At 39.3% G+C, this 16,222-nt stretch overlaps 1 protein-coding gene across 5 annotated transcripts in view; it reads right to left on the bottom strand.

Annotated features, from left to right (window-relative positions):
* Window positions 1-1,439: 1,439 nt before the first annotated feature.
* Window positions 1,440-16,222, bottom strand: part of UBXN4 (UBX domain protein 4) — a 44,180-nt gene continuing 29,397 nt past the window's right edge. For all 5 annotated transcript variants that reach the window (XM_085001338.1, XM_005654160.4, XM_021074795.2 and 2 more), the window contains exons 9-13: window positions 14,981-15,108; window positions 11,677-11,779; window positions 9,599-9,730; window positions 4,823-5,022; window positions 1,440-2,118 (exon numbers count right to left, since the gene is read on the bottom strand). In XM_085001338.1, coding sequence (XP_084857464.1) covers window positions 1,980-2,118; window positions 4,823-5,022; window positions 9,599-9,730; window positions 11,677-11,779; window positions 14,981-15,108 — 702 coding nt within the window. In that variant the 3' untranslated portion in view covers window positions 1,440-1,979. The remainder of the gene's footprint in view (window positions 2,119-4,822; window positions 5,023-9,598; window positions 9,731-11,676; window positions 11,780-14,980; window positions 15,109-16,222) is intronic.

Raw genomic sequence — 16,222 nt, forward strand, 5'->3', positions numbered from 1 at the left:
TTCTGCTTTTTTCTCTGAATAACAGGTACTGAATAAATATGTTAAACTGAATTGCTGAATTAGTATTATACCATTTCTCCTTAGCAAAAGGTACTTGTGCAGAAGCAGAGTTCCCTGGTGGTGCAGGGGGTTGGGAGTCTGGTGTCACTGCTGTGGCTTGGTCCACTGCTAAGTCCCGGGTTTGATCTCAGGCCTGACCACCTCCACATGCTGCAGGCGCTGACAAAAAAAAAAAAAAAAAAAAAAAGGTGGGAGTTCCCGTCGTGGCTCAGTGGTTAACGAATCCAACTAGGAACCGTGAGGTTGCGGGTTCGGTCCCTGCCCTTGCTCAGTGGGTTAAAGATCCGGCGTTGCCGTGAGCTGTGGTATAGGTTGCAGACGTGGCTCGGATCCCGCGTTGCTGTGGCTCTGGCGTAGGCCGGTGGCTACAGCTCCGATTCGACCCCTAGCCTGGGAACCTCCATATGCCGCGGGAGCGGCCCAAGAAATAGCAACAACAACAAAAAAAGACAAAAGACAAAATAAATAAATAAATAAATAAAAACAATGGAAAAAACAAAACAAAACAAAATACTACTACCATTTTTAAGCATTATTGTTACTTCAGAGATGAAAAAATAGGTTTTGTCTGAGAAAATTTCTTCCTCCCGTTGCAAAAGTCAGAGTCCTTCTGTTCCCTCGAGTAGTATTTTTGAATCTGAACATACCATAACATATAATGTAGCATTTGGGAGTTTCCGTCGTGGCTCAGCAGAAACGAATCTGACTGGCATCCATGAGGAAGCACATTCGATCCCCAGCCTCCCTCAGTGGGTTAAGGATCCGGCATTGCTGGGGGAGCTGTGGTGTAGATCTGACGTTGCTGTGGATGTGGTGTAAGCCAGCAGCTACAGCTCTGATGTGACCACTAGCCTGGGAACCTCCATATGCCACGGGGGCAGCCCTAAAAAGCAAAAAATAAATAACAAAATTAAGAAGCATTAAGTCAGACTGAGGATCTCTTTAAAATTCTTAAGAATAATCAAATCAGCAAAAGGCAGGTCTTAATTCGCTGTTTCTTATCGTACACTGCAGGTACTGTAGTTCTTTGAGGTGTGATTATCATTATCAAGAACAAAACTATAGTATAAAGTGAGAGAGAACTAGTCATAGACCAGCGGTTGTTTTGCATCTAATGAGAACAAAGACCTTAGCATTGTGTAAACAAAGTGATGCCTCCCTGACTTAAGAGAGAGAGAGTAACTAGCTTGTCAGTGTGTGTCAGGAGATGTCTTCCCTCAGTGACAGTTAAGGTAAGGCGGTCGCCTCCTCTCTTGGGACAGCTCCAGGGCAGTATTGAAGGGGTGGGGGAAATCAGGGACCCATGACCTCAACAGACACCTGTGCATCAGAAAGTTGCTAGGATAGCAAACCTTAAAGCAAAAATAAGATAGCTCTGGTTTTTGGAAAAGATTTTTTTATTCAGTATTTAAGTAAGATTAAAAACTACAAGATTTTGCTTGCAGCTGATGAGCAAAAGGAGAAAAGTTAAGCCTAGATTATCATCTGATAGGCTAGTTAAAATGCTCTGACTCAGAGTCAGATTACTCCGTGACATACCAGTTACTCTGGGTTTAGGAGTTCTGAAGCAAAACAGCCCTAAACAAAACCTGTCGTCTTAAGAGCACAGGGCTAACGGGTACATGAAATACTGAATAAGAGAGCTGATAAAGGGAGGTTGTCGCAGACCTTTTGATTTTGTTGTTGTTGTTGTTGTTTTTAGGCTTCTAGCAGTTGGTTACCATATACAAGGACCTAGCAGCCAGTTATTTTCTCTCTTGACTTGTCTGAGTTAAACAACTTGAACCCACTAAGCAGGAATAAAGAGACACTTGGTAGTGAGTTGGAAAACATAAAGCAGTCCCACTTCTCCAGTAGAATTTTAGCTGAATGAAATCATAAGAGAAACAATCATTATTGCGCATATTGTACTTGTCACACTACATCTGTTGCGTAGAATTCCCATTCCAAGTGTTGTTTTCGTCTTCACCATCGTCTTGAGTCCTCAGTCTATATATCTTGCCCTCCTTTTTAAAGTCTTCCCCCCGTTTCTCCAGCACTCTTTTTCTGACTGGTTCCCTGGTAGAACAAAAGAGGGAGAAAAGAGAAGACGCTATAAAATGAACACAGGAGTAACACAAAGCCGTCTCCTTTAAACTCGGGTTAGTGCAGGCAACTATAGTTTATGAAGCCCATGGGAGATGATCATTGTATTTACTACCACGGTACTAGACTTTACGTGGTTTTGGTGGTTTAACGTCATCTGATCTCTAAGTCAAACCAGGCAGGTCCTGTTCTCTATGTGCATGTCTTTTCTGATGACTTACCGAGCTTTGGAAGAGTGGGACTCTTTGCCAACTCAACCTTTCCTTTATTATTTATGCAACCTGACACATCTACTGAAACATTTATTTATAACTTACACGGCACCCTAGAGGCTATCCAAACTCCATTCATAGACCGATCTATAGAAATGGTCAGCAATTTTCAATCCTTTCCTAATCTTTAAGAATGATGTATTTTTACACGGACAACCGAGAACAAACAGGCCTTCTTCATCTGAAAATGGGAAGGAAACAGGTGAATTTTTTGCTAATACATTCTCTAACACTATAGGTGGAGGGAGGAAAAAAAAAAATAGTGGAACTCAGAGCTTCAATCACCCTCTTAGATGTATATTCATGTATATATTCATCCCATCCTTTGCCTCAACCCAAGACTGCTTCCCTTATTTTTAATTTTTTTTTTTTTTTTTGGCTTTTTATGGCCACACCTGAAGCAGATGGATGTTCCTGGGCTAGGAGTCAAGTAGGAGCTGCAGCCACAGCAATGCTACATCCAAGCTGCACCTGCAACCTATGCTGCAGCCTGTGGCAACACTGTATCCTTAACCCACTGAGCAAGGGGAGGGATCAAACCCACATCCTCACTGTGTCTGGTTCTTAAAACCCACTGAGCCACAGTGGGAGCTCCTGCTCGCCTTATTTGAAATACATTTTTTAAGACAGCAAGTTCTGGAGTTCCCGTCATGGCGCAGTGGTTAACGAATCCGACTAGGAACCATGAGGTTGCGGGTTCGGTCCCTGCCCTTGCTCAGTGGGTTAACGATCCGGCATTGCCGTGAGCTGTGGTGTAGGTTGCAGATGCGGCTCGGATCCCGCGTTGCTCTGGCTCTGGCATAGGCCGGGGGCTACAGCTCTGATTTGACCCCTAGCCTGGGAACCTCCATATGCTGCGGGAGCAGCCGAAGAAATAGCAAAAAGGCAAAAAAAAAAAAAAAAAAAAAAAAGACAGCAAGTTCTTCTATATGCCAAAAATTCAGGATGAAATGCTTCCACGCATTACTCAGTATGATCTCTGAAATTCAGACCTAACAAGACCCGTCTGAATACTGCTCTAAGACTAGAGAATTTTTCTGTGTCCCCACTTGAGTGATATACTAAAAAGATATTATTGGTCTTCTTGCATATTAGTTACGAAAAAAATTCAAGATAAAGGCTACATCAGCCCAATCACAATATTTACACAAATCTTCAACTGGAGAGAGAACAGGACGCAAGATTAGGGAATCTCTTTACAGCAGACAGGGGCAAGGATTTTCATTGTTCATCACATAGAATTAGGGTGGGGATTTGCTCTAATGCCTATTAATGGCCTAATAAACTACTTAACAGTACTAGGTATATATTGTAATAAATTGTGCTATTGATTATTGGAAGGGGGTATCATCCCAATTTCTAACAAAACATATTCCCCTCTTAATTCCTTTCAAATATGTACAATTTTAACAGAGCTAGGAACTAAGGTCATTAGTGTTGTGTTTTAGTACTACCACTCTAACATTGGCCCTCTGCAATAAAGGTAAGGTCTCTTGGTTAGGGCACTAGTCCAAAAGAACTCTCTGAAGGAGGCACCATTCTCAAGTGAATATCCTGCTTCCTCAGTCTGGTCCTTCTCTGACTGACCCAGAGAAGGAGGTTAAATTATCTAGAGCACAATGATCTTGCAACTGTAATTATGCAAGATGACTGTGAGTAACTACTGGAATGAAATACCTTGTCAGACAAAACATGGCTAGTAAGAAAGATGTTACTATTTAGACCTGAAAAAAAACTACTTTTTGTTATGGGATGAAAAGAATTCAATACATGAAATAATAAAATTAAGTAGAAATTGCTTTCCATGGACTAGATTTTATTTATTTTGACTTTTTTTTTTTTTTTTTTTTTTAATTAGGGCCGCACCTGCAGCATATGGAAGTTCCCAGGCTAGGGGTCAAATTGGAGCTATAGCTGCCGGCCTACACCACAGCCACAGCACTGTGGGGTTTGAGCCACATCTGTGATCTACACCACAGCCAGAGCAATGCCATGTGGCTGACCTACTGAGCCAGGCCAGGGATCCAACCCATATCCTAATGGATACTAGTCAGATTCATTTCTGCTGCACAACAATGGGAACTCCTGGAATAGGTTTTAGAAAGATGACTGAGAAAACTCAGGTAGTGAGCTTCCTCGGAGGTAATGTAATAAAACTTCAGAACATATTGGGTTTTTCCCCCTTACACAGAAAAAAGACAAATTACCCATAACAAAATTTTTCTTTTTTTTTTTTGTCTTTTCCAGGGCCACACCCGCTGCATATGGAGGTTCCCTGGCTAGAGGGTCTAATGGGAGCTGTAGCTGCTGGCCTACACCACAGCCACAGCAAAAATTTTTCATTTTGAATAAGGCATTGAACATTACTAGCAAATTTTGCAAATGGGGAAAACACAAGCAAATACCTTTTCTCCGAGTTGCTAGCAGATGCAAGGTTTGAGGATTCCACTGATGCTGTTCTCACTGAGGTCTGTGCAGGAGGATTACTAAATAGGAAGTTGCTAATCAATCTCCAGATGGCCAGGAATGGGTAAAGTACTGTCCCCAACAAGGTCCAAAAGTCTCCACTGGAAGAATGTACCATGGATGTAGTTGGTCTTCCTGCCTAAAAATCAAGAAAGAAAACTAGATGAAGACTACATCAGCCCAGATGCATCATACTCAAGTTTACAGATATATTTTTTATCTGAAAAAGCCCTGTGAATTTTCAGTTTACTGCAAGAAGCTAAAATTGCCATCTTTTGCTATTTTTCAATCATATAAACTTCCAGAAATTCCTGGAGCTTTCTTTAAAGGAGTAATCACAACATAGACATTAGAAAGTAGTTCCCAATGAAATGAATCAATTATTTGGAAGAGAACTAAACTTTTGCCATCAAATTAACAACTTTGACTTAAAAAGTCTTTATGACTTAAAACAAGAGAAAGGTTTCAAACCTCAGTGAATACAATCAATCCTGATTATTGCAGGACTGTTTTAAGTATAGGGCTCTAGTTCAGAGCAGGGCAAACTACGGTAGTCCCCCCTTTTCCCCAAGGGATATATTCCTAGACCCCCCCCCAATGGATGCCTGAAACTGATGTACACCATGTTCTTTCTATACCTGTGATAAAGTTCAATTTATTTGTAAATTAGGTTAGGCACAGTAAGAAACTATCTAAATTGAAAGCTCTTACACTTTGGGGCCATTATTAATTAAAACAAGGATTACTTGAACACAAGCATTGTAATATTTCAACAGTCTGTCAATAACCAAGATAGCTGCTAAGCAACCAAATGGCAGCATATAAACAACGTGGACATGCCAGACAAAGGGACACTTCATGTCCTGGGTAGGAAGACACATAATTTCATCATGTTACAACGGCCCGCAATTTAAAATTTATGAATTATTTCTGGAATTTTCTATTTAATCTTTTTGGACTGCAGCTGACCACTGGCAGCTGAATGCATGGAAAGAAGAGCTATGGATTAGGGGCACTACTGTTATACTAAACAAGATAACCGAAGATCCAGGCTCTCATGCCAGCTCTGGCACTTAAGGTGGTGCCTTGGCAAAGATGTTTAAGTTTTCTGAGCCTCTTTCTTCATCAGAGATTAAAGTGTTAAGATCAAATAGAATTAATATGTTTAAAAGTTAATGAACACCTCTCTTTCTGAAACTATTCCAAAAAATTGCAGAGGAAGGAACACTCCCAAACTCATTCTATGAGGGCACCATCACCCTGATACCAATACCAAAGACACCACACAAAAAAGAAAATTACAGGACAATATCACTGACAACCACTGATGCAAAAATCCTCAAGAAAATACTACCAAACCAAAATCAACAATACATTTAAAAGATTATATACCATAACCAAGTGAGAGTTACTGCAGGGATGCAGGATTTTTAAACATTTGCCAAACAAACTGAAGAATAAAAAATATCATCTCAACAGATGCAGAAAAAGCTTTTGACAAAATTCATCATCCATTTTTTATTTAAAAAAAAAAACTTTCCAGGAGTTCCTGCTGTGGTGCAGTGAGTTAAGGATCCGACTGCAGTGGTTTAGGTTACTACAGAGGCACGGGTTTGATCCATAGCCCAGGCACTGGATTAAAGATTGGGCACTGCCACAGATGTGGCACAGGTCACAGCATGGCTCAGATTTAATCCCTGGCCAGGGAACTGCCATATGCCATGCGTGCGGCCAAAACAAAACAAAACTCTCCAGAAAATGGGCATAGAGGAAACCTACCTCTATATAATAAAGGCCATATGTGACAAGCCCACAGCTAACATCATACTTAATGGTGAAAAGCTGAAAGCATTTCCTCTAAGATCAGTAACAAGACAAGGATAATCAACATCACCACTTTTATTCAACATAGTTTTGGAAGTCCTAGCCAAGGTGACATGATAATATACACAGAAAATCCTAAAGATGATACCAGAAAAATACTAGAGCTCATTAATGAATTTCATAAAAGTGCAGAATACAAAATTAATACACAGAGATCATTTGCATTCCCATATACTAATAATGAAAGATCAGAAAGAAAATTTAAGGAAACAATCTCATTTAACACAGCATCAAAAAGAATAAAATACTTAGGAATAAACCCACCTAGGGAGGCAAAAGACCTATACTCCAAAGACTGTAAGACATGGGTGAAAGAAACAGATGATGATACAGATGGAAAGATACTATGTTCATGGACTTGAAGAATCAATATTGCTAAAATGGCTCTATACCCAAGGCAACGTACAGATTCAGTGAAATCTCTATCAAGTTACAAATGTCATTTTTCACAGAACTAGAACAATTTTAAAGTTTGCCTGCAAACTCAAAAGACCCCAAGTAGCCAAAGCAATCTTTTTTTATCTTTTTAGGGCTGCACTCACAGCATATGGAGGTTTCCAGGATAGGGGTCAAATTGGAGCTGTGACCACCGGCCTATGCCACAGCCATAGCAATGCCAGATCTGAGCTGCATCTGCGAGCTACACCACAGCTCATGGCAACACCAGATCCTTAACCTACTAAGCGAGGCCAGGGATTGAACCTGCATCCTCATGGATACTAGTCAGATCTGCTTCTGCTGAGCCACAACAGGAACTCCAAGCAATCTTGAGGAAGAAAAATGAAGGTGGAGGAAATCAGGCTCCCTGACTTCAGGCTATACTATAAAGCTACAGTCATCAAAACAGTATGCAACTGGCACAAAAACAACTATAGATCAATGGAACAGGACAGAAAGCCCAGAAATAAACCCATACACCTATGGTCAATTAATCTATGACAAAGGAGGTGAGAACATACAATGCAGAAAAAAGTCTCTCCAATAGTGGTGCTGGAAAAACTGGACAGCAACATATAAAAGAAATTTAAAAATTCTCTAACACCACATACAAAAATAAACTCAAAGTGGATTAAAGACCTAAATATAAGACTGGACACTATAAAACTCTTAGAGGAAAACATAGGCATAACACTCTTTGACACCTATCTCAGCAATATCTTTTTGGATCCATCTCCCAGAACAATGGAAATAAAGAAATAAATAAACAAATGGGACCTAATTAAACGTAAAAGCTTTTACACAGCAAAGGAAGCCATAAACAAAATGAAGACAACCTACAGAATGGGAGAAGGTGGAGTTCCCATCATGGTGCAACAGAAAAAAAGAATGGGAGAAGGTATCTGCAAAGGATGCAACCACCTAGAGATTAATTTCCAAAATATATAAATAGTTCATACAGCTCAGTATCGTAAAACAAACAACCCCATCAAAAAGTGGGCAGAAGACCTAAATAGACATTTCCCCAAAGACATACAGACAGTCAACAGACACATGAAAAGATGTTCAATGTCACTAATTATTAGAGAAAAGCAAACCAAAACTACAATGAGGTATCACTTCATACTGGTCAGAACAGCCATCATCAAAAAGTCTACAGATAATAAATGCTGACTCAAACCAAAAGCAAATCTATGGTTACCAAAGGGAAGGGTCAGGGAGAGGGAAGGATTGGGAGTTTGGGATGGCATATGCACACTATGGTATATTGAAATGGATGGTCAACAGGGACATGCTGTATAATACAGGGAAATCTACTCAATATTCTGTGATATCCTATATGGAAATGGATATGTGTATATGTAAAACTGAATCACTTTGCTGTATAGCAGCAATTAACACATTATAAATCAACTATATGTCAATAAAATTTAAAATAATAATAATGCACCTCTCTGTGTTCACAGAAGCATCATTTACAATAGCCAACACACGGAAGCAAACCTAAGAGCCCATTGACAGATGAATGGATAAAAAAGATGCAGTATGTATATGTGCACACACACATATACACACAGTGGAATATTACCCATCCAAAAAAAGAATGAAACAATGCCATTAGCAGCAACATAAATTGACCCAGAGATTACCATACTAAGTGAAGTCAGACAGAGAAAGACAAACATCATATATCACTCATAATTAAATCTAAGAAATCGTACAAGTGGTAAATCAACTACACTTCGATAAAACTTAAAAAAAAGATATAAGTAACCTTATTTACAAAACAGAAAGTATCTCACAGACATAGAAAACAAACTTATGGTTACCAAAGGGGGGAAAGGGGGAGGGATAAATTAGGAGTTTGGGATGAACACATACACTATATATCAAATAGATAACCAACATCATTATCTATCTATAAACTGAATCACTGTGCTATATATATCTGAAACTAACACTGTAAGTCAATTTTAAAAATTAATGTTTTTTATATTAAAGTGTTTTTTCAAAACTTGGTAAAGAGTAGTCATATATAAATAAAAGATATGAAGTTGGCAGGTTAGACAGATATTCTACATTTCTTCTCCTTACCTTCTTCTATCTTCATACATTTCTTATCTTCTCCTTCCTACCTTCTCCTTTGGTACATGAAAACAGGTGAGGACAAAACTTGAAAATTTATTCAGTGCCTCACCAGCAAAACAAATATAAAGCCCAGAATAATGGAACAATAAACTGGCCCAACACTTTTGGATAATTTGGATTGTAATTACCCACAGTACACTTTTCACCTTACTTTCACTCTTATAAGAAAAGATGACAAGCAGAACAAACAGGACTGTAAGAATAGACAAAATAATAATAATATATATATATATGTATATACATACTGGCAATAGTACCACTGAAGCACTTGGGGCAAGTTCCAAATCCAATAATTTCTTTTTATAATCTTCTTTGGTAAATTCCCTCCTGGGAAACATGGTTGCTAGTGAAAAATTACCATAAGTGTTGCCAACAGTCTGTAACAAAACAGTTTGAAAACCTTACAATGGAGCCTTTTTAAAGTAAGATACAAATTCATATGCATGCACTATGACTGCTTTAATTTCAAAAGTTCACTTAAATGTTGTAAACTCAGAAAAGTTTATTAAGAACTCTGTGCTTCAAAAAGTAGCTAAAAGCTATGAAGTCCAAACAGTATCTAAAAACTTATTATTCAAACCAGGAAACAGGAAAAAAAATGAACAATTTATATCAAGTATGCCTTCAGTTTGCAATTAAGTGTTTTACTATATTTCGGCAAACTAGCATTAATATCTTACAAGTACACATCTGGATTGTAGGTATTTTTTATTAAAAATCTGGAACAGACCACAATTTCCCTCTTATATACAATATTAGGGGTTTTGTCTCCTCTTTATCTTAAAGAGTAAATTGTCCATAATCAACCCTTTATATACATATAATCCCAGATTCAGGAATTTACAGTGGGGAGTATCACAACCACTTTCACAGTGTTAAGTCACCTATACTTGTACAATCTTAGACAAGTTTACCTTTCCCTAGAAGATTCCAAAGAAAGAATTTAATTTCCATGTTTACAAACACCCACACCCACCTGTCACTGTTCTCACTCTAATATCAGGCTGCAAAATTAGGTCATCATACCAAGGTAAAGTTCCCCTTTTTTTTTTTTTTTGGTCTTTTGTCTTTTTAGAGCCACACCCAAGGCATATGTAGGTTCCTAGGCTAGGGGTTGAACCAGAGCTGTAGCTGCTAACCTATGCTATAGCCACACCAAAGCGGAATCTGAGCCGCATCTGTGACCTACACCACAGCTCACGGCAACGCCAGATCCTGTAACCCACTGAGAGAGGCCAGAGATCAAACCCGTGTCCTCATGTATACTAGTCGGGTTCATTAACCACTGAGCCACAACAGGAACTCCTGAGGTGAAGTTCTAATAGGACTGATGCAATCAAAACTCTTTTTTCCCCACGTGACTCCATCTTCACTTACCTGCGACAGAAGCAGTAAGACTCAGACTTGGGCACCCAATTTGGGGAATCCCCAAGTGAGACCCCCCAAGGCAAAAGAAGAATGAAAACGGGCTACCTGGAGTTGGTTCTACTATAAAGCTTGGGGAAAGGGGTACTTAAAATAAATTTTTATACTGTCCATCCAAGCTCACCACTAGAGGAACGCATAATGCTTTTTAGGTATCCTTTTCTCGGGACCCTTTGAATGCTTTGGACATAGCAGACTAAATGCAGAGAAGAGGTCCAGCAGAAAAATCTGAACTCAAATTTTAACCAGTATTACAAGACAAATACTGACACACATAATAAGCCTAGATCCTAAAGGACATTTGATGTCTCAAATTCATTTTGAGTAAGTAATCAGAGGAAAACAAACTAACTGGAAATTACTCTTATTTTCTAAGATGTCAAATTTCACACCCATTCAGATGTTGAATAAGGCCACATTCTGGAAGGAAATTCCTTAAGAACATATTTGTTGCCAAATAAAGATTACTGATCTTTATTTAGGCTTGACCAACTGGCAGATGATGGGAAAATGGCCAGCCTCAAAGAATTATAAGCAACTTGCAGAAAACATGAAGAGTGAGGACCAAGAAAAACTGCATCTTTTGCTGAAGACATCTCCCTCAGATTAGACTTTCGGAAAATCACTTGCTTTTCATTCCTCCAGCTGAATGTACTAAGTAGTGAGAAATGTCCAGAACCTATTATACAGTATCAGCAAATTCCACTTTTGGCTGTTTCCATATGGCACTCATACATGACAGAGGCTCCACAACACCCCAGAGGCATCTTGTGCCTGTCCCCTAGGAATAGTCATGACTTATTCACACTCTTCAAATTCTGTTTGGAAGGTTCCCCCTCCTACATTCTAATCACCCATTCATCGACCTTTACTACACTCATGCAAGACATAAATTTACCTGTGCAGCAAACTGCCTTGCCTCTTCTAGAGGAGCATCAGAAGGAAACTGATTTGTAAAGGAAGAACCATCAGGAAGACGGAATTGAATTCTTGCAACAGAGCTGTGAAAAAATGAAAATTAAAGTTAGCATCCATCTTTACATCTACATATTCTCAAATATCTTTAAAACTTAGAGAAAATGGAAGTGGAAATGTGTAATGAAAATAGGTTTCTTTGGTGGGGGAGAAGGAATTGGAGGAAAGTAGTCAAAAGGTATAAATGTCCAGTTATAAGATAACTAAGTACTGGGGAGGTAATACACCATGTGATAAATATAATTAACACTGTTGTATGGTACATAGGAAATCTGCCGAGAGTAAACCCTAAGAGTTCTCATCACAAGGAAAGATGTTTTTTCTTTTTATTCTATTCTCCAGTTGGCCCTTCCCTGAACAAGAGGAGTTTGAATCCAGGGGTCCACACTTAAGTAGATTTTTTGCACATACAGTACTGCACTATCCACAGCTGACTGAATCCATGGATGTGGAACCACAGATACAGAAGCCACACTGTAAAGTTAAACAGATTTTTGACAGCATGGGTGGTGCATGCCTGCATTGTTCAAGCGCCAACTCTATGTGAGAAGATAGATGTTACTTGATCCCATTGTGGTAATCATTTCAAAATATATGTAAATCAAACCAGCATGCTGTATTCCTTAAACTTGTAAGTAATGTATGTCAATATTTCTCTAGTTAGAAAAAAAAAAGTTTTTTCCCCAAATGTTCTCATTTATTATTTGTAAGAACAGCTTGAGATATAATTCACATAAATTTACTCTTTTACTCTCTTTTTTTGGCCACGCCTACAGCATGTGGAAGTTATCAGGCCAGGGATCAAACCTGTGCTGGGACCCAATCCACAGTGGTGACTACACTGGATTCTTAACTGCTAGGCTGCCAGGGAACTCCAAAATTCACTCTTAAAATGTACAATTTGGTGGTTTTTAATACAGAGCTATGCAACCATCACCACTATTTATTTATAGAACCCCAAAAAGACACCACGAACCCATTAGCAGTTACTCCCCATTCCTCCCTCTCCCTGCCCCAGGCAACTACTCATCTAATGTTTATCTCTGTGGATCTGAATGTTTCAGGCACTTCATATAATGAAATCATACATGTGACATTTTGGTAACTGACTTCTGTCACGTAGCATAGTTTTCCAGGTTTTTCCATGTTGCAGCATGTATCAAACTTCATTCCTTTTTACTGCTGAGTAGTATTACATTGTATGGGATATAGTATATTTTGTGTATCAGGATCAAACGATTCCTGGCCAAGAAGCAAAAGCAGAATCATCCCATTCTCCAATGGATTCAAATGAAAACTGGTAATAAAAGAGCCCTGCACATGAAGTGGCACACACATTTGTGCTGTGTCAAGGTCACTTGCATCTTACCTCATCACTCTGAAAAGATCACTACTATCGGAACAGGTGGATATGATTTACTGGGAAAATAATTTTTCTCATTGTGTGTTTCTGCACTAGTGCTTTGGCTCAGTAGTAAATATGAGAGACACTCCATTGGAAAAAATAATTATTTTCCCCATATTCAAGTTGGGTTATTTGCTTTTTATTGCTGAGTTGTAAGACTTTTTTTTTATATTCCAGATACAAGTCCCTTATCAGATATATGGCTTGCAAATATTTTCTCCATTTCTGTGGGTTGTCTTTTCACTTTCCTTTTTTTTTATTATTATTTTTTTAGGGCCATACCCACGGCATATGGAAACTCCCGGGCTAGGGGTCAAATTGGAGCTGCAGCTGCTCGCCTATGCCACAGCCACAGCAATGCCAGAATTGAGCCATGTCTGTGACCCACACCACAGCTTGAGGCAACACCGGTGGATCCTTAACCCACTGAATGAGGCCAGGGATCAAACCCACCTCCTCATGGATACTAATCAGGTTTGTTACTGCTGAGCCACTACAAGAACTCCCAGAAAATAGTTTTTAAAAGTAATCTGGGGATTCCCTGGTGGTCTAGTGGTTGGGGATTCAGCATTGTCATTACTGTGGCTGAGGTCTGATCCCTGGCCCAGGAACTTCTGAATGCCATGGGTGCAGCCAAAAAAAAAAAAAAGGTTTAAAAAATAAATAAATAGGAGTTCTCCCTGTGGTGCAGTGGGTTAAAGACCCAGCATTGTCACTGCAGTGGCTCTGGGTTGCGGCTGTGGTGCAGGTTTGATCCTTGGCCCAGGAACGTTCACATGCCATGGGCATGGCCTAAATAAATAAAAAGCTATTTTTCTGATTACAAAAGTAATGCTTATTATTATTATTATTTTTTTTTTTTGCTTTTTGTTTTGTGTTGTTTTGGCCTCACCCATAGCATGCGTAATTTCCCAGGTCAGGGGTGGACCCTGACCCCAGCTGCTACAGTGCCAATGCCAGATCCATAACCTGTTGCCACTAGGGAGCTCCACTATTAATTTTCCAATATGGAAAATACAGAAAAGTACAGAAAACAAATAATAACCATGATACAGCTAACAGTATATACTGGAAACCTAAATCTTTGTCTTGGGAACTGCTTTATCCCTCCAACATGTCATTTATTCTGGTATGATTATCAGTAATATTTCCTGTCTTCTCCACCACAGGGGTGGGCATATTTACTACCCCAACCAGCCAGTCCATATATGTGGACACAGTGATTAGCAATGAGATGGCCCCATGACCCAAGCAGGGCTAACAGAAGTCTGCTCAGTGAATGATATGAGCTTTAAGAAAAAGGACTGGTCTCTCCTCTAGGATCAGGAACTCAAGCTCCTGAAAGGTGCCAGGAGGCCCAGGGATCCTAGAATGAAGCTAAACAGAAACCAAGAAATTAAAGAGAGAGAGCGAAAAAGTCCTAAGCGTACCCTTTAGATTCCTGGATATAGTGAGGCCTGACCAAATCTAACCCTGTAACTCCCTACTGCAGAGTCAATGGATTCCCTCTTTTGCTTAATCCTGTCTGACTTGAGATTCTGACAACTAAAGAATCCTAGTACATAGGAAATGATGACTATAATCATTTTGATGTATGCATTTTGTCTTTTGAAAAGAGATTTCTTCAGCCTTCTTTTAAACATCATTTATTTAGGACTGTTCTGTTGTACGTTCACATTCAATGACAAATACCACTGGCAGCTGCCAAGCTGATCAGTATGTTCTGCTATAACTGCTTATTAAGCCACAGAACCTATTGGTGTTAAAAAGCGGCCCACAACTGCTATTCTCAACTACCACATTTTAGCAGGAAATAAAGTACCTCCTTTCTCTTGTGGAAGAATCTCTCTTAGCTTCCACTTCTGCCTGTTTGGCCAGCAGGGCAGCAGCTTTAGCAGCTTCTACTTCTTCCTTCGTCTTTGCAAAACGAGCAGCTCTTTCTGCACGGTCCTGTAAAACATTTGTTAGACATTAATTACCTTTCACTGCCAGAAAGATCCAGGTACACATTCCCAATTACAAGGAACACAAATATGCATGAAATTCCTTAAGGCCATGCATGAACTTCATCACTCTGGATCTGGTATTATCTAATTTTATCAACTGTCAGGAACCAGAATTATGATTAAACAAATAAGATTTGGTCACTACTGTGTCTCTAAAGCCTGGAACAAAGTATGGCACATAGCAGATAATCCGTAAATATTTACTGAATGAAAAAATGAACAAGGAGTTCCTGCTATGGCCCAAAAGGATTGGCAGAGTCTGTGCAGTGCTGCAATGCAGGTTTGATCCCCAGCCAGCACAGTGGGTTAAGGATCTGGTGTCGCCATAGATGCAGTGTAGGTCAAAACTGCAGCTTGGATCTGATCCCCAGCCTGGGAACTCCATATGCCATGGGGTGGCAAAAAGAATAAAAAAAAAGAACAAACAATATTAAGGTAGGGTGATTTTCATGTGTATTATAACTGCTAAATTCTAAAAGCAATTGTTGCAAAACTATCCTAAACTTCTACCTGTCATGTCTAAATCCTTTGAATGTCCTAAAAGAGTACACTTACAACTAGAGGAGACTGCTAGGTGGCAAATTCTTAGCTTCTTTTCTAGAGAATCTCTGAAAACCACCTTTTGACTCTTGATAAAATTCATAACATGGAGAAAAATTACTTCAAAAAATCATCTCAATTTTAATCTTATCTGTAGTTTAAAATCAATACTGAGAACTGGTACTCTCTGAGTCATTAAAATCTACTATTTTCATATGCACTGTCTGGTAGTACACCAAAACCACTGTGCATGGAAAAACAATTTCACAAATGTTCTAGAGTCAAGCACTAAAAATAAACTTAATGGCATTCTCATTGCGGCTCAGTGGGTAAAGGACCCAACATCATCATCTCCTTGAGGATGCAGGTTCAATCCCTGGCCTTGTTCAGTGGGTTAAGGACCCAGAGTTGATATGGCTGTGGTGTAGGCCACAGCTGCAGCTCCAATTTGATCCCTGGCCCAGGAACTGCCATATGCTACAGGTGTGGCCAATAAATAAATAAATAAATAAATAAAT

Source organism: Sus scrofa, chromosome 15 (genome assembly GCF_054392235.1).
Source record: "Sus scrofa isolate SSC_HxYL_T2T_F1_AM1 chromosome 15, Sscrofa_HxYL_maternal_Yorkshire_Landrace_v2.0, whole genome shotgun sequence".
Lineage (NCBI taxonomy): Eukaryota > Metazoa > Chordata > Mammalia > Artiodactyla > Suidae > Sus > Sus scrofa.